General features: G+C 41.2%; 1 protein-coding gene across 1 annotated transcript in view; it reads left to right on the top strand.

Annotated features, from left to right (window-relative positions):
• The first annotated feature begins 3,033 nt into the window (after positions 1-3,033).
• HMGA2 (high mobility group AT-hook 2) overlaps positions 3,034-21,957 on the top strand; it is a 144,475-nt gene continuing 125,551 nt past the window's right edge. Inside the window, exons 1-3 of the mRNA XM_070370548.1 lie at positions 3,034-3,946; positions 6,548-6,634; positions 16,981-17,031. Of these exons, the coding sequence (XP_070226649.1) occupies positions 3,836-3,946; positions 6,548-6,634; positions 16,981-17,031 (249 nt within the window). The 5' untranslated portion in view covers positions 3,034-3,835. The remainder of the gene's footprint in view (positions 3,947-6,547; positions 6,635-16,980; positions 17,032-21,957) is intronic.

Genomic DNA, 21,957 nt, shown 5'->3' on the forward strand with positions numbered 1-21,957 from the left:
AAAGGCACCATCACTAAAATTCAAACTGTGAGTTTGAGCAGTGCAAATAAGTTCATGTTAAAACACTGGGAGTGTTTTTCAGAAATATGTGTTTGTGGAGAAGGAAATGGCAAGCCACTCCAGTATTCTTGCCTGGAAAAGTCCATGGACAGAGGAGCCTGGCGGGCTGCAGCCCATGGGGTTACATGACTGAGCATGTGTGCATGAGCTAAAAAAAAAGAAAGAAAGAAATATGTGTTTGCCCTGTGCTATACTGATCTTCTATATACTGAACATATGTATATGTGTGTGTATATATATGTGTGTGCATGTATGTGTGTGAATATATGCTATACATCATATTCAATAAATATTAATTACAATTTTTTCTGTGACCCTAAATAGATTTACTTCCAAAGTATCTTGCTTTAATAAATCTCTGGTTAATTATGTACAAAATACACACAGGATTAATTCAATCAGTTATAATCTGAGAAAATCCTTTAATCATTCTTTAACTTATGAATATGTTAAAGGATAAATATTTGATAAAGTACAATGTGAGAACTTCAATACCTTCATCACAGATGCACTTTCTTTTAATCAGAATAATTTTGAAGATATTTTAATATATGCAATGCTTTTCTCATTCTGTGGTACATTTGTAAAACAGTAAATTAGTATGTCTATTATAAACAAAAGTCTATTATGAACTAAATACTACCTACATACAAATGGTGGAAAAAACAGGTGTTAGACATACCACCAATCCCCATGAAATTTACTTCCAATTTACAGACAAGACACAATTAAAGAACAAGATATGATGCATTTAAAAAGTCTATTAGAGTTGGAAGAACCCTCAGAGATTTTATCCTAAAATCTCAGATTTATCCTAAAATCTTCTCAGTTGAGAATTGAGTACAGAAAACATATAGAAACTGGAAAAAAGATAAGTATAGCTTCCAGGAATGAAAATATATAAAACGGCTACATGCAATATTTGTTTCCTATCCTTCTGATTATAAATTCAAAAAGGGTCAAACAATCTGATAGTAAAGCGACAATGATCCAAAAATAAGTGGTTCTCACCCCCATTTTTTTTCTGTGCTGTTCTTAGAGTCAAGGATTAATGCAAAAATAAAATTCTGGAATCCCTTCCTTGCCCGCTCTGTTTATTTATTTATTTTTTAATTCAAGAATATGATGTACCCAACTTTATACCTGGCTGGCTCAAATCTTCGGTGATTTCTCCTACATTCATCCTCAGAATTTTCTCTCTAGTCCAAGCAAAAAAACCCCAGAAGCCCATTTTGTATGAGTATGTAAACTGCACACCACTGTGTAAATGTGATCACATTAAAATACGTGCAAACTTGGCAGTTAGGAAATGTCACTGCAATCGTTAGGACGTGAAATTTCAATCTCTTTGATGAAGATACCATCTTTCAGCCAAGCCCTGGCAGAAAATCTTAGGTTCCTGTTAGACCCCTCCCTCCCCAGTCAGCTGCCGGGCTCCATCCGGAGGGATGGGGGCTCTCCTTTTCCATCACAGTTAAGCGTTCCCAGACTCAGGAGAAACCTTGGGTTTCTGCAGGGCACTCAATATGCAGCTAAGTGTCCCAGCTCTGTAAAGGGCAGCTGGAAATGGATTTAAAATGGCAACGCGGACCAATCAGCGCCGCCGCGCCAGAAGCAGACATTTACACGCGCCTCCTCCACAGGCACAGAGGAACCTGGCGGTGCCTAACTCCCTACTTAGGGCTGTAAAGTAGGCGTTTTTTAATTCCACGGTGGTCTGTATTTGAGGGAAAGAAAAAAATCTTCCTTGAGTAAAAGTTTTTATTTTGGAATTGGCCCAAAATAATTTTGGGTGTGATGTGTGAAAATCTGAACCTAATTTTTTCAGAGTTTTTGTTATTCAAGGATGAAAAGAGGTACATTTTAAAATGTACTCCACCTTTTTCAAAACGGACTGGGGTCATTATGGTGTTCACATAACTCAGAAACAGCCCAGGCTATAAAATTAGGACTTGGCAGAAAGGGAGTTCCTAGGGAGAAGGTTAAATCGAGGTAAACTGAAGGGAGAGTTGGACAGTTGGCGCAATTGTGGAGTTAGGAAGCATGAGGTCCCCTCGTTAGGCAACTCTTCTACCCTGCGAGCGCTGGAAGCCGGATGCATAGAGCCAGTCGAAGGGAGGTTTCGCTCGCCTTTAGCCCTACCCGGAGAAAAACGCTCAGTGAAGGCTGGTGCGTGCGCTCGTGTGCCTGTGTGCACATTGTTTGCAAGTGTGCATGTGTGCGAATGTGCATGTGTTTCTGCGTGCATGTGTGCATACAAGTGCGCGCCTGTTTGTTTACATGTGTTTATGCCTGCATGTGTCTGTGGGAGTGTGCACGTGTATCTAAGTGCACGTGTGTGGATTTGCGAGCAAGTCTGTGTGTGTGTGTGTGTGTGTGTGTGTGTGTGTGTGTGTACGCGCGCGCGTTCTCGATGGGTCGTGCAATCTGCCAGGAGGGTATTCCGACACAGAGCAGGACTGTGGGGGCTTGTTCCTACTCCCCTTCATTTGATCCCACTCCCAGGAAACCAGAACTCTGCCGCGCGTGCAGCCAGACGCTTCCTGCAGAGTGTTGGCTCCGCATCGTAGAGGTGCAGGTAAAGGCCAAGCCCCTAAACGCGGCTCCGGGGCAGCCACATTCCCGCGCCTTTCTAGGACAGCCGCCCAGGAGCGACCTCGGGCGGCGGGCGGGGCTAGGCCGGCGGCAAGCCGGCCCGGGATTCCCGGCCTGTCCCTTTAACCCCGCCGTGAGGCGGGAGCACGTGAGCGGGGCTCCGGGTGGCACCCGGGCGCCGCCGCCGCGGAGGCAGTTGTATTTCGAACACTGCCTCTGGCCCGCGGCCAGGCGCCTTGGCTCGGCGGTCTGCCTGGCCTCCCTCCTCCTCATACTTTTCCTCCAGCGCAGCCCCCTCCCCTTTATCCGCCCACGATTAGAGGTGGGCACTCCCCCCATCTCGCCGCCCCCTCCCCAAGCACACACACACTCAACCCGCTCGAATTCTGGGGTAGAAACTCAGAAAACTTCCAGCCTGGGCAGCGCGCGCTTGGTGCAGGACGCAGGAGTAATCAGCCCGTCCCCCTCCAACTCTCCGGTGCCGCTGCCGCCCGCTCCCGCCACCCGAGAAGGAACGGTGCCACCCACCGCTCCGTCCCCTGCCTGCGCCCAGTGCCCGACCGGATCCCCGCAGAATCTCCCCATCCTCCCTTCGCTTTCCGACTGCCCAAGGCGTTATTTGTTTTCTCTCTCTTTCTCTTTCTTGCTCTGCGAGCGCGGAGCGGGGGGGAAGAGGAGGAGGAATTCTTTCCCCGCCTAACATTTCAAGGGACACAATTCACTCCAAGTCTCTTCCCTTTCCAAGCCGCTTCCGAAGTGCTCCCGGTGACCGCAACTTCTGATCCCAAACTGAGAGGGGAGCCTCCCAACTTCAGTTCCTCTTTTCCTTCTCCTTCGCTTTCCTCCTCCTCTCACTACCTCCACCTCCACCGCCACCTCCACCTCCGGCACCCACCCACCGCTGCCGCCGCCACCAGCAGCGCCTCCTTCTCTCCTCCTCCTCCTCCCCTCTTCTCTCTTTTTGGCAGCCGCTGGACGTCCGGTGTTGATGGTGGCAGCGGCGGCAGCCTAAGCAGCAGCAGCCCTCGCCGCACGCCAGCTCTCGCCCACCCCGCCTCATTCTCCAGCCCTACCTCGCAATCTCCCGAAAGGTGCCGGGCTGATTCGGGGCGGCAGAGGCGAAGCGGCTGCAGCGGCGGTAGGAGCGGCGGCGGCAGCGGTAGCGGCGGCGGGAGGCAGGATGAGCGCACGCGGTGAAGGCGCCGGGCAGCCGTCCACTTCAGCCCAGGGACAACCTGCCGCCCCGGCGCCTCAGAAGAGAGGACGCGGCCGACCCAGGAAGCAGCAGCAAGTCAGTACGCGGGCGGGGTGGGGGCAGTAGCCCACCTCCGCTACCTCCGCGAGGGCCCCGAGACGCGCGGCCACCCTAGCGCGGGAGTCCAGGCGCCGCGGCCGCCGCACGCCGCCGCGGGGGCGGGCTGCGGAGTCCGCGGCGCGATTGCGCGGCTGAGCCCCGCTCCGCTCCGGGCCGGGAGGTGGGAGCAGCGGCGGCCGGCCGGGTGCGAGCAGGAGGTGGGGTCGGGCGAAGCGTCCTCGGACTTTCGCTATTGTGCCCGGCCCGAGTGGCGCGTTGTCTCCTGGTGACGGGAAACGGCCGGGTCCGACAAACCGGGACTCGACAAGCACTTTCCTAGTCGCTTCACAGTGGCCCAGGAGGCAGGGGTCCTCTGGCGGTTCAGGGTTGGAGGGGCTGAAGTCTTGGGGACCCGGAGGCTCTTTCTCCCGCCAACCCGGGCTGCTCGCTGGCCGGGAACTGGCGCGCCGCAGCCGCCCCCTTGGCGCCCTCCCCAAGTTCTCGGTGGCCTGAGACTCGCGCCCTCCCGACAAAGAACTCGTGGGCCCGCCCGGTTCTGTTAGGGCTCTTTAAATGCGGCGCGGCGTCCGATTTGCGGCCGCCGCTGCTGAGGGTGTCCCAGGAAAGGGGCTGCAGGAGATCCTGCGTCCCCACGGGACAAGATTAACTAGTTTGGCTAAGGGCGCAGTGGAAAGTAGTGTCCAAGAGGGTGCACGGTAGCTAGGGTCACTTCCTCGCCAGGCGCCCAGTCCCCCTTTTGCCTCCGGATCCCGCGCCTCAGCACTACAGACATTAAATGTACCCTTCCAGAACGAGTGGCTGGGGTCTGGGAGGGGACGATCGAGGGGCGCCCGGGACCCTGCCGAGTGGAGGGTTTTGTCTGCGGATGCAACCAATTAAGCGTGCAGCAGGCGCTTGCAGAGCTGCGCGCAGCGCCCAGGGCGGAGGGGTTTTGTTCGCGGCAATTTCCAAGCCTTCGCGGGTAGGGCTCGAGCGGGACTTGTCTATTGAGAACATTTAAACTCCGCTTCCGCGGGCTTTAAAACTACTTCTGCGTTCTTTAGCTTTAAAGCGCTTCTTTCAGGGCAAATAGGCCGAGTAGAAAATAATCCTGGAGTCCCAAAGCTACCTAGAGCAAGGTGGGGAAACCGAACAATGTTTGCTTGCCATTGCGTTTGTTGTACCTTTTTGAAATCATCAAAGGAAACAAGCCAATCTAGAGGCCCCAGAGTTTTCCCGCTCTGCCCGAGCGACACTTTACACCGCGTTAGGATCCTGTTTTACACCTCCCAGGAAGTCACTGCCCTTCCCCCCGCCCTTGTTTCCCACCCGCCACCCAGCTTTCTCAAACTCTGCTAATTGCCCCCCACCTCCGAAAAATAATCCAAATAAAATTGCAGCGGGGTCTGGAGGTGATTGAAGGTTTTACCTTTGAGTTAAGGCAGAGTTCACAAAGAAAGAAAAATGTGTCTCCGATGTTTCTCCGGATGTGCCCACTGGCGCTAGTGGTCCCACAGAAGCTTGCAGGAAACCTTTCCCAGATTGTCTAAATAGAATGCGAATTTTCATTGAAGACTTTAATGCATTTTAAGCTAATTAGTCTCATTTAATCACTGAATCTGAATGAAATGTAAATTGATGATTCACTGGATAAATATTTAGAATCTGGAATATTAATCATCGCATTCTCTTAACCACTTGAGTATTTACTACTTGGCATAGAAGCCATTTAAAGTTTTGCTAAACCTATTGATAGTTTCAATTTCTCCATCCCAGACTCTTGCATTCCTTCTCACTACCACCCGCCCCACCTCTACCCCTTTTAGTTTCCTTCGGTCCACCCCCATAAGGGTTTTCCCAAAAGAAAGTTTTGGAAAAAGTGCTTATTTTTATCAAAAGATATTTAAATGTAGACTGGAGACCATGCCTGCATCTCCAAAGGGAAGTGAAGAATTGAAGCAATTATCTAGATAATTCAAGCAAAGCCTTCCACAACGGAGTTACCCTAATTATTTGGAAATTTTAGGAAGAATGGAGTTATTTTAAGTTGAAGAAGTTGGATAATTGTTCCAATATTTTACTCAATGTGTTGATTGAGTCATAATTGACTTACAATGCAGATATACAGAATGATCAAAAGCCACCTTTTCAATATGGGAGATTGTTGAAATATTTATGATGTTAGCTTCATATTTCTGTTGTTTAAAATGGTAGTACAGTGGAGAGTAGTATTTGTGTACAATGCTTATTATTTCTCTCAGTTGCCAAATACACAACCTTGCATATTTTGCACTTTAAGGATATATAACTTTCTTTCTGGAACATGCAACCTTGTCAGCCTTTGTTACCTTTCTCTGGTTGAAATAGAATCTAGTTTTCATATGCAAAATAGAATTTCCTCTTTTAATCCCTGGATTAAAAGTCTAGTTATTTCCCCTTTCTGTAAACTCTGTACCAGCATCATCCATTTGTGCTTGAACTGAATGTGTTCCAACGGTTCTGTTGAGCAGCACAGGCAGAAAATGTATCTATAGAGTCAGGGTCAATTTCTTTCAGACATTCTTGCCACAACAGAATTTTTTTTTCCCTCGAAACTAGGAGCCAACCGGTGAGCCCTCTCCTAAGAGACCAAGGGGAAGACCCAAAGGCAGCAAAAACAAGAGTCCCTCCAAAGCAGCTCAAAAGGTGAGAGATTTCTTAAGTCTTCCCAACTTTCTCAACACCCACAGGAACCTCCCTGTAATTTTCCCATTCTAGATGCACACCTAAGGATTTCTCCCAAGTGGGTAACCCAAGACTCATTTCCTACATTTACTATTGGTGAGATTTCCAAGCATATACTTAGAATAAAAAGTTCATGAAGCTGCTTGGGGTTGTTTTCAAACAATCACCAAATAATAAGAAACTTAAAGCAGAGATGGGGATTGGGGGGAGGTAAGCGAGTAGAGAATAAACAAATAAGATTTGCACCAAAAAAAAAAAAAAGATTTGCACCAGTTGTGAAATAGTTAAAAAAAAAAAAGAATAGATTTTGTTTGGCAGTGAAGTTTTTGCAATTTCCTTAAAAAATAATAAAGATTAATTTACTTTGTGCTTATTTACATGATTACTGGAAAACCAAATCCCACTCTTCAAGTTAAGGACTTTGCCAAATAGGTGATAATTAGAAGTAAATTCAATTATAGGATTCTGGGGGAAAAATTCACGAATTTTACAGCTTTAAATGTGCTGATAAAGTATTTTGCTTGTTTGCCATCAACCTGCAATATAATACATCATCGTCTCTCAAAAGCCTTTCCATCTCAGGTGATACAGAAATGTTCTGAATAGGACAATGAGAAAGTTTTAAAACAAACGTTTGACTCATTTATTGTACATTTTGGGGCAGAATAGAACCCAACCAAGTGTAACTTCCAGTGTTTTTCTTTATAAATTTTAAATTGCAGTTTAAAAACTTCATGTTTGATGGTATTTGAACTCGCAAAGAAGAAATATCTCAGGATCAGTGCATACACAGAGAAGTGAAGGTGAAGACAAAAATCACAGTTTTTAAGCTTTACAAATAAATCAGAAAAACGTTTCTGTATTTTATTTGTAGGTTTGTATACTCGTTAAAAACAAAGGTTCAAAATTCAGAAGTCAATTTTGATGTATCTTTACAGTAGATTTGAGTATACTATGTACAGTGTTTGTTAAGAATAACTATATGCTCATCTTTGGGGAATTAATGTTTTGTGTGGTTTTCTCTATGACTGTGAGCACTAACCATATTATATTTGATAGTTTTCAGTGTTGTAAACTACCATAGCAACCAGGGATACATATAAAGTTATTTAGGGAGCAACTGTGAGTTCTTGTCTGTTTTAAGTCTTGAACAGAGCTGAAAGAGCAGATTTCTAATATACTTAAATGTAATTGCTTCTCAGAGTGAAGATTTAATCATACTTATATTTAATCAATACACTTTGAAGTAGTTCTAAATTATCTTGTCATTTAAAAATGACAATATGTAATCTGGTATTACTAACATGAATACCTTTTTTTTTTAACCTGCTTTATTAAATTAAATAAAAAGGGCTAATTTACCAAAGAAGTTTTTTTGTTGTTGTTGCGGAAGTTAATTTTATCTTAATTTGACTCTAATGAAATGCCAAAGGAATATCTTGGTAGCTAGCTGACAGACATTTAAACTATGATGTAATTGCCCTGAAAAGCATCATTATAACATTTGCCAGGAAAAAAAATCTGTAAATCTCATCATAAATTATTTAAAATTTAATACAAAAGAGGGAAAATTATCTCTCAGATTTAACTGTATTACATTTTCTGAATGAGTTCAAGATATGCTTCTATCACCTTTTCTTCATTTTGAAAAGTTTGCCACTAACAAAGTCTTATGTTGGCAAAAGGAAAGATGAGACTTGTACCTAATTTACCACTTAAAGCAAAATAACAGAAAGTTGGTCTCTTCCCAAGTAAGGTGTAACTTATTTTTAGTTACTTTGGTGATAGGTGTTTATAAGTGACCCTTAGGCTGCTCATCTTTCTGATAATTCTTCATGTGTGTGCACATAACATTACAACTTCCAAACGAGAAGGAGGCTTTCTTTTTCCCAAGCCAAGTTTTCTCTGAAATCTTCCATTCTTCCAGACAAAATCATTTCCCACACTTCTGTTATAAAAGTTCCCTTTCTAATAAAACTGGATAAATATTTTTGCTCAGAACATGACTGTTATAGTTCTTCAGTTTTATAAATTACGCTTCATTTGGAAAAGATAATACTTCACAAAATAATGAATGACATTGATGAATTATTCATGGCATGAGTAAACTTAAGGTATTTTCAGTTTCAGATCAGTATTTATTGAGTTTGCTTTTACCTTATATAAACATGATTATCAAACATATTTTTTGTCAAACATATATTGTATTCTAACAAAGCATATTTTTGTTAGGACTTTGAAAAGCAATTTTTTTTGAAAAAGTTACATTGTTCATATCATGTAAGATAAACATACCCTGCTAGACTGACCAGGGTAGGGATGAGAAGTCTTCTGTGATTAATAAATTGGGAATTCTCCTGCAAACCAAAGCTCATCATAATGGAAAATATATAACAAAAACTGGTAAGTATATAAGAGAACAGAGCTCTAAAATTAGAGAAGATGCAATGTACATGGGATCCTGATGATGCTGTATGTTTAAATTTTCTTGCTGCTCAAAATTTCTTTACTTACAAAGAAAAGTAAGTGTTTGGACTCAGTAACTGGCCTTGGGGCATTTGAAAACAAAACTGCTTGTTGGAAAATTAGCAATGTGAAACTTGACAATGCGTGTGGAAAGTTGAAAGACCAAATGGAGGACTACTAAATTAGCTATCACTTTAATTTCAGGCCACATTCAATATAAAATTGATTTGTGTAATACAAAAAACAAACATTTATGAAAACACAATTTGTTATGCTTGGAACTTTTGGAAGAGAATGTAACTATTCTTGACTTTGCTTCTAGTCCATTATGACAAGTTCTCATGGATAACCATTATGTAGAAACTCTAGTTATTCCCAAGAGCACCAGTCTGAGTGCTCAAAATTCATCCCTGAACCAGAGTCATATTGTTATCTTAATAAAAGATCAGAAGTTAATGTTTTCCTGAATAAATAATTTATTCATGTTGAGTATGCATATGTGTGTGTCTTGACCTTTTTATTTATGTGTGTGTTTGAGATATACCTGTGACCAGTTGCCTCTTAATTTCCTTTTTGTTTTATTTTGTTTTCCTCTCCTGTTTGTGCTGGATGAAAATATTTTGTATTTTCATATTTCTCATGTTTGGAAAGTAGAAAGATATAATCTTTAGGGTTTTTGTTGTGGCCTTTTAATCATAAAAGAACACTGGCAGGGTTTCTTAGAAGTCAAAGTCATCTGTAAGTCTCAAGCCAATTGTCTTTCAGGTACTTTTAGGAAAAAAAAAATTCTGGGATTGAATTAAATTTAATTGAAAGAACTGCACATAAAATAGATCTCAGGTGTGAGATAGCCTTCCTTCATAACATAGACGTTCCTAAACTTCCTTTGGACTTTAGGTGTAGTAAAGAGAAAAGGCACAAAATAAAAATAGGGTTTAGGTAAAGTGTACTTCAAATAATGTATTCAGACAAACACTTGATTTATATTTTCCATTTGCCTATACAAAGAAAACCTGATATGAATTGGATACTGTAAAGAAATAAAGAAATTGTTCCTTTTCTAATCATGTTCCTTCCTCGAAAAGTGGTTGATTTTTCACAAATGATTAATAACACTATGCACAGATATTTTAGGAGGAAAGAATGGGGTTTCCTCATCATTTCAGACAAATGTTCAAGCACAGATGCTGAGTGAGGGCATGATTTTTTTGCAGGATATAGTAGGTCCAACTGAAGACAGGAACCAAAAGCATCATTATAGGTAAGTCAGGGAAAGATTGTATTGGAAGTTGTGGTACAATTCCAGCTTATAGCTTCTATGTTACTAATATGACTTAGTTTGAACTCCTTTGTGTTTTTATAGGCAAGCAATTTCCACTGGGACTCAGGGCTCAAGGATACAGATGAGTCCAGTCAGGTGGAGTTACATAAAGCCCAGTTGTTTCTCCATTATCTTGGTATTTTAGGCTGTTCTACCTAAACAGTTGCCTCCTTTTTTTTCACTTCACTTTGCCAGAGAGGACGGAGCCTTAACGTATCAGTAAATTCTCTTTCACAATGCCTTTGAGTCATCGTAGATTATGATCCAAATACGGAAGATTGAAATGCATTTGAGTTATTTTCTGAAGTCCCTTTACTTTAGGGGACCCAGAAATCTCTTTCTTTGGCAGTTATCATTCTGAACTTTTTCATCGAAAGCCTCTCATTACTTTGACTGACCTCCAACTCTGGCTCATTTTTATCTCAAGGTCTCAACAGATCATTTTGCTCAAGAGAACACTCCAGATTGGTATTCTGTTTCCTTTTCAGTTCTTTTTAAAGACTAGATGGGTGCTGAAGAACATTTTATGTTAGTTAAATCATTCAGACCTATCTTATCTTGTTACCTGAATTTCTGCTGTTTCCAGAACTCACTTGGGAACCATATAGTTTGGCACAAGGGTAGAACAATGAATTTTACTATCCTTAATTCTGAAATTTTCAGCTCTTGAGTTTTTGTTCTGCCAACCAGGAGAAAAAGGTAAATGGAGAACAGATTCCATTTTAGGCTGCTGCTTTATTATTCAATATTGCTTTAATCTACTGAACATTGCTGAATGGCATCTTCTAATTGATTCAGCAAGGAGCAGTCACAGCCATTTTTTTTTCTCCAGGATAACGTAGGGAACAGTTTGCTTGGAAGGTCACCCCTGTGAACTCTCATATCGTTGCTATTGATTTCTCTGATTACAAAAGAGGAAGAAAGAACCATTTAAAGAGGAGAATCCTAAACTTTGAAAATAGCTTTTCCTGTCATTTTGGCCTTGGCTTTAATTTTGTATTTGTATAAGTGAAGACAGGCATGTGTAAATAATGACATGGGAGTTGACAACAAGGACTTCCTTGGGGAAAACGAGCATGAACTACAATGGATGATAGAATTCACTTTTATTTCCTCTTCGAAAATATGTCCTGATGGAAAGATTGTAATTTTTTTTAAAGACTGAAAATGGTTGCACGTACAGTTTGGAAACTCATCGAAACTAGATTAGCATAAAAGTTAAGTGAGAATTACTTATCATTTAGTGTGACAGTCAGTTCAGTGGATTTTGATTACCACAGCACATTGATTTACACTGTGTTTTTGAAAGAACTACGAAAAGAAATAAATGTGACTTTCTATACTTTTTTAGGTGGCTCCATTTGCTCTTAAGTCTGTCGGTCTTAGTCATATATACATATATTTGTAAAAATACATGAAAACAAAGCAGGGTACCACTAAGCTGATCGTTTCTCTGGCTCTTTTGTGTGTTTGTGTATAGACTCGCTGACTGATTTAGAGTAGGGGCATTTTGACTTCCATGCATTTATCACAGTATGCTGTGAGCATTTAGAATAACAAAAAGATTAATAGCTATCTAAATTTGACCCAGAAGTCAGAAGTAGATATTGCTCTTGGTTCCCAGTCTCAGCTTTTGCCTATGTCTTTATAGGAAACTCAGAAATATTTTAGTCTTAACTACTCATTTGATTTTCACCCTGGAAGTTTGTTTTTTTTTAATATAATTTCCCCCAGGGATCAAACCTGGGTCCTCCTGCATTGCAGACAGATTCTTTACCATCTGAGCCACCAGGAAAGCCCTACATTTCCCCATGGCTACTTTATATGGGACTGTCTCCCAGAAGAACAGACCTTTTATTGCCTTAAAATCAGATGAGGTCTCAATTCCACCACTTAAACACATGGATAGATTGCTTAATCGCCAGGTTGGGGGGTTAGTAATAGCTGCCCTACATAAGTAAGACAATGCTCAGAAAATCACTCATTTCTTTGAAAACTTACAGAATTGGGAGGGTGGTTTTTTTTTGTTGTTGTTGTTTTCTACTTTTTGGCCTTTCATTTGGGTGTGTGAGATCTTGATCTTAGCTCCTCACCAAAAATTGAACCTGTGCTCCCTGCAGTTGGAGCACAGGGTCTTAAAACTGGACCCCCAGGGAAGTCCCAGGGAGGTATTTTTTTTAAGAGTAACATTTTAAAATATGGAGGGAATTAAGAAATTACACTGGTTTACCTACTCTAGTATTCTTGCCTGGAGAATCCCATGATAGAGGAGCCTGGCAGCTACAGTCCACAGGGTCGCAGCGTTGGACACGACTGAGCAGCTCACACTTTTCTGCCTAGTGCTTTAACTTCTATCAGCCTTACCTTACATGTACCTTAGCTCTGTTAATCTTCTGATGGAGGCTTTGTGGTCTTCATTCCACAAATGAGAAAACTGATTCAGAGACGTGGACTGTGACATGTCTAACGTTCAGCTGTCCTAAATGGGAGCATCTGGATTTGAGTTCAAATCCAGTTCTTAAAACTTAGGATCGTTCCATATTATGTGCTGTCAAATACCTTGTGAAATATTTGCTACAAGGTAGATTATGTTTTCTCCAATAACCAGAAACATAGGTTGGAAGTTAGGTTTTGAGAAACCTTTGCTGGGCAGTTCTATACAAGCTTATAAAGGGATTGGAAGTGTGGGCCCACTGCAACCCATCCTCACAAATTTCTGGCCCCCAAGTAAACCAGAAGGCTGTACCTTTGAAGATCATGGCACAGCCAGAAGTTTTTTTGTTTGTTAAATGAAGGGGCTGGATGAAATGTCTTCTAAAGCCCTCCCAAGCTGTAGAATTCTGATGGCAAGAGGGAAACGACACACAGGTGATATAAATACCAGAGTGACTTTCCGTCCTTCCTTCATGCAATAAATATGGAGTGAGCACATCTTATGCACCAGACACTAATGCTATAACCCTTTCCAAGTTCAAGAGTTCTATTTGCTAGATGAGTTTCCTTTCTTAATTAATTTTTTAGTGCTAATACATTTAAGAGCCTGGAGTACCAGAACTTCTTAGGGGCAGAAATAATTACATTTCCTACTTAAAATTCTTCCCAACCCTCATGAATCTACAGTTCTGAATCTGAATTTCTTTAAAAAGGCAAAAATATGAATGAAGACAAGTCAAGACCGAATAACGTTTCTAAAATAATGACAGTTGCAAATGTTAATGTAACGGTGCTGATAATAGTCTGAAATTCAGTTCTTACAAATGCAGAATTCCCACCGTCTTTCCCTACTCACCCACCCTGAGATAAGCAGTTAAGTATTTAGAGTAAGTTATTGTCTGAATTATACATGGGTTTGTAGCGTGGAACCAAATTCCAGTCTGGCAGAGGAAAACCAAATATACGCTTCCACAGTATTGCATATGTTGTTATATTAAAAACAAAACAGGCCTCTGAAATGTTTTGTTTGTTTTCTATTGAAAAATAATATCCTGAAGAGCATTAAACACAGGAAAAAAAATGTTAAAGCCAGTGTTTTCCAATATGTAAAATTCCTGGATCTATGCTGGTTTACAAATGAAAATCCTAACTGGTTTTACAGGCTTTGTGAAGTTTGATCAGAATGATTAAATAATGTGGGTTTTAAGGAACAATGAAAACCTCCCAGATCGCCGCCACACAGCACAGCTAATGTGCTTCTTCTAGATGTCGTCTCAGAAGAGGGTTTCAGCTTACATGTAATACTGGCCCCAAGACCAAGGAGCAAGTTCACTTTTAACAAGTTCAAGTGATAATCAGGATACTTTGCCCTTCAGTTAATGGTGCAAATTTTATTTTTGAAGAGACTTTTTGTAAATGGGAAGCTCGGTTTAAAGTCTTCTCCTTTGCTGGGCTTTCTCGCTCTATGAGAGATTTGCTTTCTCTAACTCTGAAATGTAGTGAAACAACCCTCTTTTAGAAAACAGCCCTCTTCAACAGATTTTAGGTACACCCGATCACATCATGGATCTGGGAGCATAACCACCATACAGAAAAACCTAGCATAGACGTGCCATTAGCCTTTAAGATCTCAAGCAGACTCCTGTTCTCAACCACACCTACCATCCCCAGGCCCATTAAAAAGGATTTCTATCTTCCATGTTTGTATAATTTACTACTGAGTAAACTGTGCAATCTTACAGTCACTCCTAAAGATTAAATCAGACACTGCTTCTGTATTAGGGAATTTTGTACTCCTATAACTCACAATGTACCAACCAGAGGGTTTCTTAAAAGCTTCATTCTTAAGGTGACAGATGGGTGTAATGGAATATTTGCGTTGACTGAACCTTCTATGAGATTGGACTAACTTGAAGGGAAACTTTCCCTTTAAGAGTTCGATTGCATTAGAAGTGAAAGAACATTTATTGAACACCTCCTTTATGGTGGCCACATCACTTCTCACTGGAGGCATTATCTCCATTTCACACCTGAACCCAAATTAAGGTTTTCAGGGACCTGCCCAAAGTCATAAAGCCAACATGGCAGAGCAGAGATTTGAGCCTTAGCTTTCCAGAGCGTGGTCTGTGTTCCTCTCTCTCTCTTGGAGACAACACTCAGAAAGAAGATGTGATTTGCTGGGCACTTCTAGTTTTCACTTAACTCATGCCCTTCTGACTGAAGGTTAAGACAAGGCTACCAATCCCTGAGAAGAAATGATTCCTTTGTGGAACCATTCAAAGTAGTAACCCCTACTACTGTGATTCAGAGTGCCCAAATCTGATGCTTAGCTGGAGCTGAATCAGTGATAATTTCAGTTAACTAAGATGTCTTTTTATAGTAGCGAATATATGAATGCTAAAGGAAGGTAGCATTGTTAGGAGAATAAGAGTCTGGACTTTAGAGTCCAGCAGAACTGGGTTCAAATCTGCTTCGTGTGCAAACTGGGTTATTCACCTTGTCTATTTAAGACTTAATTGCTTATTGCAAAATAAGAAAAATAACAATAGCTGCCTACACAGCTGTTGTAAAGATTAAAGTAACACATGCGAATGACTTGGCCCAGTGCCTAGGGTACTTAAAATACTTGATAAATATGCACTAGCATTATAATCAGACGAAGTTTTGGATAATTCACGGAACCTGTTAGATTAATGCCAGGTCAAGACGATTTGGTGAAAAATCTTGTGATGTAGAAGTCTTACTTTGCCTATGTATCTGTGGATCTTTGTATCTATCATCTACCTCCATCTGTTTTTACCAGGCTGATTGAAGAGAGAAAGAGTCATCCGACAGTGTAGACAGATACTGTACAATAGGAAATTGTAGTATCATTGTACCAAATACACTGTCTGCTGACGCAGGTGACAGAAGTAAAATGCAAAACAAGTTATCCTGGCTCAGGTTCCCTGTATTTTGGTGTTTATAGAGCCTTGAGAAGATTCTCATACACAGAAGAGTATGTACTAAGTTTTTTTTGCTCTGGAAATGAAAATTGTAAACGTATTTTTATAGGAGTGTATGATGGTGTGTGTTGGTGAATTTGGGGATTACAGTAGGGGGTGATAAACAGAGAAATTACTTTATGGTATTAAAATCTTACTCAAAGGGAAGAAATAGCTGTGATACCAGAAAAATCTTCTGTGAAGCAAAGCAATGAAACAAACTCTCGAGTTAGAAATATATTCATGTCAGGTCTATGTTGAGTATGAAATTGTTAATAATATACATTCTTTATTAATTATTATTTTTAGCATCCCTAGTTTCTATCTCAGAGATAAACATTGATGATTTCTGCCAGCTTATTTTGCTTTCTCGGCTTTGGGTGAACTGATAGGTGATTGTTTGAGGCAAAGAATAGGAAATGAACTATGTAGAGGTGTGCTAATATTTGTTTCTTTGATTTGGAAGCCTATATATTTTCACTCACATTTAGATTTGCTTTTGATTAACAGTGCACTTTGTAAATTGTGCAGTAATATATAGTGCTAATTTTCATAATTTTAGTTTGGCTATGGAAAGAAAATCATTTAAGAAACATTTTTTAAAAATCTTACTTTACATAATTATGGATATATGGGAATTCCTGTTTTTATTACAGTCAGAAATAAGGATAAAATGGCTTTTTTTTGGGGGGGGGGCAGGGCCTGCACCATGCAACTTATGGGATCTCTGTCTTGTTCCATCCTTGTTCTCTTGATCTTTTGTTGTGTCTTACCAGGGATTGAACCCAGGCCCAGGCAGTGAAAGCCTGGAGTCCCAACCACTAGACCACCAGGAAACTACTGCAAAATGGCCTTTTAAAAGCATTTTCATGCATTTCAGAGATCATTCCAGGAGTCTATTAGGGTGAGGGTTGCCTAGATCTCTCTTTGCATCATGGAATGAAAAATGAAGAAGATGAGCCTTCAGGAAGACTGAGATTGTTAAAGCAATGTCAATTCCTCATCTGCAAACCAGAACATTCTTACTTGGAATGGGTCCTTGGTGCAGCACTTACAAGAAATGTCAGGTAGGAAACGATATGACTTCCTTTTTCATTTTGCAGAAAGCAGAAGCCACTGGAGAAAAACGGCCAAGAGGCAGACCTAGGAAATGGGTGAGTAATAAGATAAAATTCGTGTCCTTTTTTTGTAATGAAAAATTTCTGGGTTTTGTTGTTGTTGTTGTTAATTTATTTATTTTCAATTGGAGAATAATTGCTTTATAATATTGTGTTGATTTCTACCATAACATGAATCAACCTTATCTATATACATGTTCCCTCCCTCCTGAAGCTCCCTCCCACCTCCCACCCCATCCCACCCCTCTAGGTTATCACAGAGCACCAGATTTGAGCTCCCTGCATTGTACAGTAAATTTCATTTTATCAATTACATTAATTTCTAACTTCTGGTTTGATGAATCTTTGAAAGGGTTAAGGCAGATTACCACCATTCCTTACCCTCAGGCTCCAGGAGTTTACTCAAAACACTTTTCTTTCCTGGGAGTGTCTCCTTTTTCTACCTCTTATCAACATGAAAAGAGTCTCCACTCTTCCTTCAAATGCGGTAACAATGAGATGACTTGTTCCGTCGGTTGAGTAACTAAGGTTAAAGGGTATTATGAAATGTTGGAAGTTGATTACAAATGGTGATAAAATTCAGATGAAATGTGTGTCTGAGATAACTTTTTACCTCTTTCTTTTCATTTCTTATTGTTACTATTTCCTGGATGACTTGGCTTTGGACATATCTCATTTTCTAGGTGGTTTGTGTTTTCCTTTTCACATTGCCTTTGTTAGGAAACCAGGTTTTAATCTCTAGATTTTCTTGCTTCCCTTAGTGGTCATTTTTACATACTGACAGTGGCTTCCATGCAAGCTTACTTGACTGCATAGGCACACAGATCCTGACTCTTTCTGAGGTCAGAAATTCACTGGTTGCTGAAAGTGCATGCTCAGTCGCTAAGCTGTGTTCAATGCTTTGCGACTCCATGGACTATAACTCGCCAGGCTCCTCTGTTCATGGGATTTTAGATAGAACCCAGGTCTCCTGCATTCTTTACTGTTGAGCCACAGGGAAGCCCTCGTTTGGAGTGATGTCATTCTAAATGACAACTCTGTTCTTGACCCAGGGGTTGAAATCGTGTCTCCTGCATTAGCAGGCAGATTCTTTACTGGTTAAGCCACATGGGATGGCTTTGCTAATTTTACCACTTGAAACTTGTTGTTTATACTGCTACATTACCATGCTCTTCTGGTCTGTCTTTCCCAGTGACAGAGGAGACAAGTCTCAAAATGAATAAAACCATTTCTCAAGAAAGATGAAGGCATCTTCCCTACCCAGGCTCATCTATGATGGGATCTTTAGCCTTCCTTTTCTCTCTTCTGTGGTTCCGTCTTCATGCTTCATCTTTTTCCAAAGTTCCTTTGCTGCTCTGCTGGATTGCATTTTCCTATTAGTTTGCCATTCCTCTCCCATCAAGAATTCTGCATCCCTTTCTATTTATACTTTGGTATTGCCTTTCATTCAGTTTATTCATCTTCTTGTATTTTTTTCCCCTCTGCTCAACATGTATTAGGATTAGATTTCTTAGCACAAGGAAATGGGGATGATCTTTAGATTAAAAACATCTCAGTGTTGCAGGGTAGACTTAAAGTAAGAGCATTTCATTCAAAACCTTCTGGTCCAGAAATGAATTCTCTCCAAACCAACCCACCAGGTGGTGATCATCTAGACTCTGCTTGATTACTTTTTATGTTAAGAAACTCATGTCCTCTTAAGGCTGCCTCTTCTTTCCTGGAAAGCTCTGGACATTAGAAAATACTTCCATCTGACTCCCTGTAACTTCCATTCACTGTTGCTAGGCCTCCCCCCTAGGAATATACAGAGTAATTGTTGTTACTTTTACTTGTGATAGCTCCTCAGATAGTTGAAGGCAATTAACATATATACTCTTTGTTCTCTTTCCTGGTTTGAATATCTCTAAACCTTTTAGCTCTTCCCCATAAAGAAACATTCTTATTCTCCTCTGAGTGTGCTTGTTTTCTTTGTCTCTTGTAATATGTCACCCAGAACTTAGTATCATATTCCAGGTGTGGGCTCCATAACCAGTGGGTTTATTACCTCTCTTGTTAGACATATGGTTCCAGTTACCTATTACTGTTTCATCAACCACCCCAAAACTTAATAATGTAGAAAGGAAAAAAAACAAAACTCTCATGGATTCTTTGTGTCAGGAATATGGATAGGGCACAACAGAAACAGAAAGGCTTGTTTCTAATTCAGGATGTCTGGGGCTTCAGCTGGGAGGATTCAAGAGACTCTGGATGTGTGTGGGGGGCAGGCGGGGGTACCTTTCATGCTTGGGGCAGAATCTGGAAGTAACTTCACTCACAGGGCTGGTGCTTTTGCAGAATTGGCTTAAAGTCTGGATGCGTCTGAGAGTGTCCTCTGGAGCATCCACACACATAGCCTTTGCACCTTGGTGGTCTCAGGGTAGGTAGTCAATCTTCTAGCATGCACTCTGGCCTTCCATGTTCTCCCCAGTGAGGAGAAAGCTGCAAGCAAGGCCTCTTTTTTCCTTTTAAGATTTTTTTTTTTTTTTGGATATGGACTATTTTTAGAGTCTTACTGAATTTGTAACAATATTGCTTCTGTTTTTAAGTTTTGGTTTTTTGGCCACAAGGCATGTGGGATCTTGGTTTCCCATCTAGGGATCGAACCCACACCCCCTGCATTGGAAGGCAAAGTCTTTACCACCAGACCACCCAGGAAATCCCAAGCCTTTTTTTACCTAGATGTCAAAAAGTGCTATTCCATTACACTAGTGAGCACACTATTGAGTAAGCTGGTGTTGGCATACATATCAAATATAGATCTGCTGTTTTATTTTTTCTTTCATTCAACAAGTATTCACTGACTTTCTTCCAGGGGATGCAATGGTAAGAACAACAGACTCTGTCCCTGATGGAGGAAGATGTGATTAGTTGAAAAGTTATGCACACAACTGTAACTTTCCCATCTGTGTTCAGTGCTGGGAAGGAGCAAGAAGGGTGCTCTCAGGGCTTGCAGGCACGATGTGATCGCTATCAGGGAGACCAGTAAACACTTTTCTGAGGTGATCCTTGGCTGTGGTCTTGGGGATCTGTAGTGACTAACCAGCTGAAATATACCTTAGACAAAAGCAGTAATACTTGCAAAGGCCCTGTGGCTGGAGGGAATACATTGAATAGGGGTGAAAATCCAGTGTGACTGGGTCAGAGGGATCAAAGGGTGCAGGTGGGAGATGAGACTGGACAGGTAGATGGAAACTTTGCTCACCAAGTTAAGGAAGGGTTTAAAAAATCATATACACTTTATTTATTTGCTTGAATGATTTTGCTTATGGAGGTGAAATGACCAGATTGTGTTTCAAAAAGATGCCTTGGCTATAGCAAGGAGAATATAGGTTTCTCATTTTTCTAAGCATCAGAACTAAAATGGCATCAATGGAATATATCCGATTGAACTCATCAATAAGGAAAACCTGTATAAACTTTCTTATAGGCAACAAGATAGGAAATAGATAAGTTGTTTGAAATAATGAGATTAATGTTGCTAAAATGAAATGAAATGCTGCTGCTGCTAAGTCACTTCAGTCGTGTATGACTCTGTGCGACCCCATAGGCGGCAGCCCACCAGGCTCCTCCGTCCATGGGACTTTCCAGGCAAGAGCACTGGAGTGGGTTGCCATTGCCTTCTCCCGAAATGAAATGCATTGTAAGCAAATACAACAAGCTTCTATCTAAATAAAGCCCTAACCCAGCTTTATTTAGATATAATTGATGCTTTCAAACTGTGGTGCTGGAAAAGACTCTTGAGAATCCTATGGATAGAAAGGAGATCAAACCAGTCAATCCTAAGTGAAATCAACCCTGAATATTTATTGGAAGAACTGGTGCTAAAGCTGAATCTCCAATACTTTGGCCACCTGATGCAAAGAGATAACTCATTAGAAAAGACCCTGATGCTGGGAGAGATTGAAGGCAGGAGGAAAAGGGGACCACAGAGGATTATGAGATATTTGGATGGCATCACAGACTCAATGGACATGAGTTTGAGCAGACTCCAAGAGATATATAAAATATGGTACAGGAATAAACAAAACATATTTTATGGAATAAAATATGTACAGAACAGGGAAGCAAGCCTGGTGTGCTGCTGTTTATGGGGTAGCAAAGAGTCAGACAAGACTGAGCAACTGAACAACAACAATTGACACTTGACCTTTTGTAAGTTTAAGGAATACAGCATGTTAATTTGACTTATCTTTTGCAAAATAATTACCCTAGTGGCATTAGGTAACACCTCCATCCTCTTACATAATTACCATTTCTTTTTTTGTGGTAAGAACGTCTAAGATCTATTCTCTTAGCAACTTTCAAGTATGTAATACTATATTGTCATTGTTGTTATTTAGTTGCTCAGTCTTATCTGACTCTTTTCTCACCTCATGGACAGTAGCCCTCCAGGCTCCTCTGTCCATGGGGATTCTCCAGGCAAGAATACTGGAGTGGGTTGCCATTTCCTTCTCCAGGGGATCTTCCCAACCCAGGGGTCGAACCAGCATCTCCTGCATTAGCAGGTGGGTTCTTTCTCATTGAGCCACCAGGGAAGCCCATAATACTGTACTGTGAACTCCAATCACAACGCTAGATCTCCTGAACTTATTACTGGATGTTTGCACCCTTTGACCAATATTTCCTCATTACCCCTGTACCTTCTTCCAGCCCCTGGCAACCACTGTTCTGCTGCCTTTGATAAATTTAGCATTTTTGGATTCCACACAAACAATATCAGACTTTCTTCACTTAGCATTAATGTATTCAAGGTCCATCCATACAGATAGCAGGACTTCTTTCTCTGGCTGAATAATATTCCATTGTCTGTGTCTACCACGTCTCCTTCAGGCACTCATCTGTCGATGGACTCTTAAGTTCCATATCCTGCCTCTTAAGTGGCCTTCCTACCTTTTCTACCTTCGGCTCTCCTGTGTTTTCCAG

This window comes from Bos mutus, chromosome 5 (genome assembly GCF_027580195.1).
Source record: "Bos mutus isolate GX-2022 chromosome 5, NWIPB_WYAK_1.1, whole genome shotgun sequence".
Taxonomy (NCBI): Eukaryota; Metazoa; Chordata; class Mammalia; order Artiodactyla; family Bovidae; genus Bos; species Bos mutus.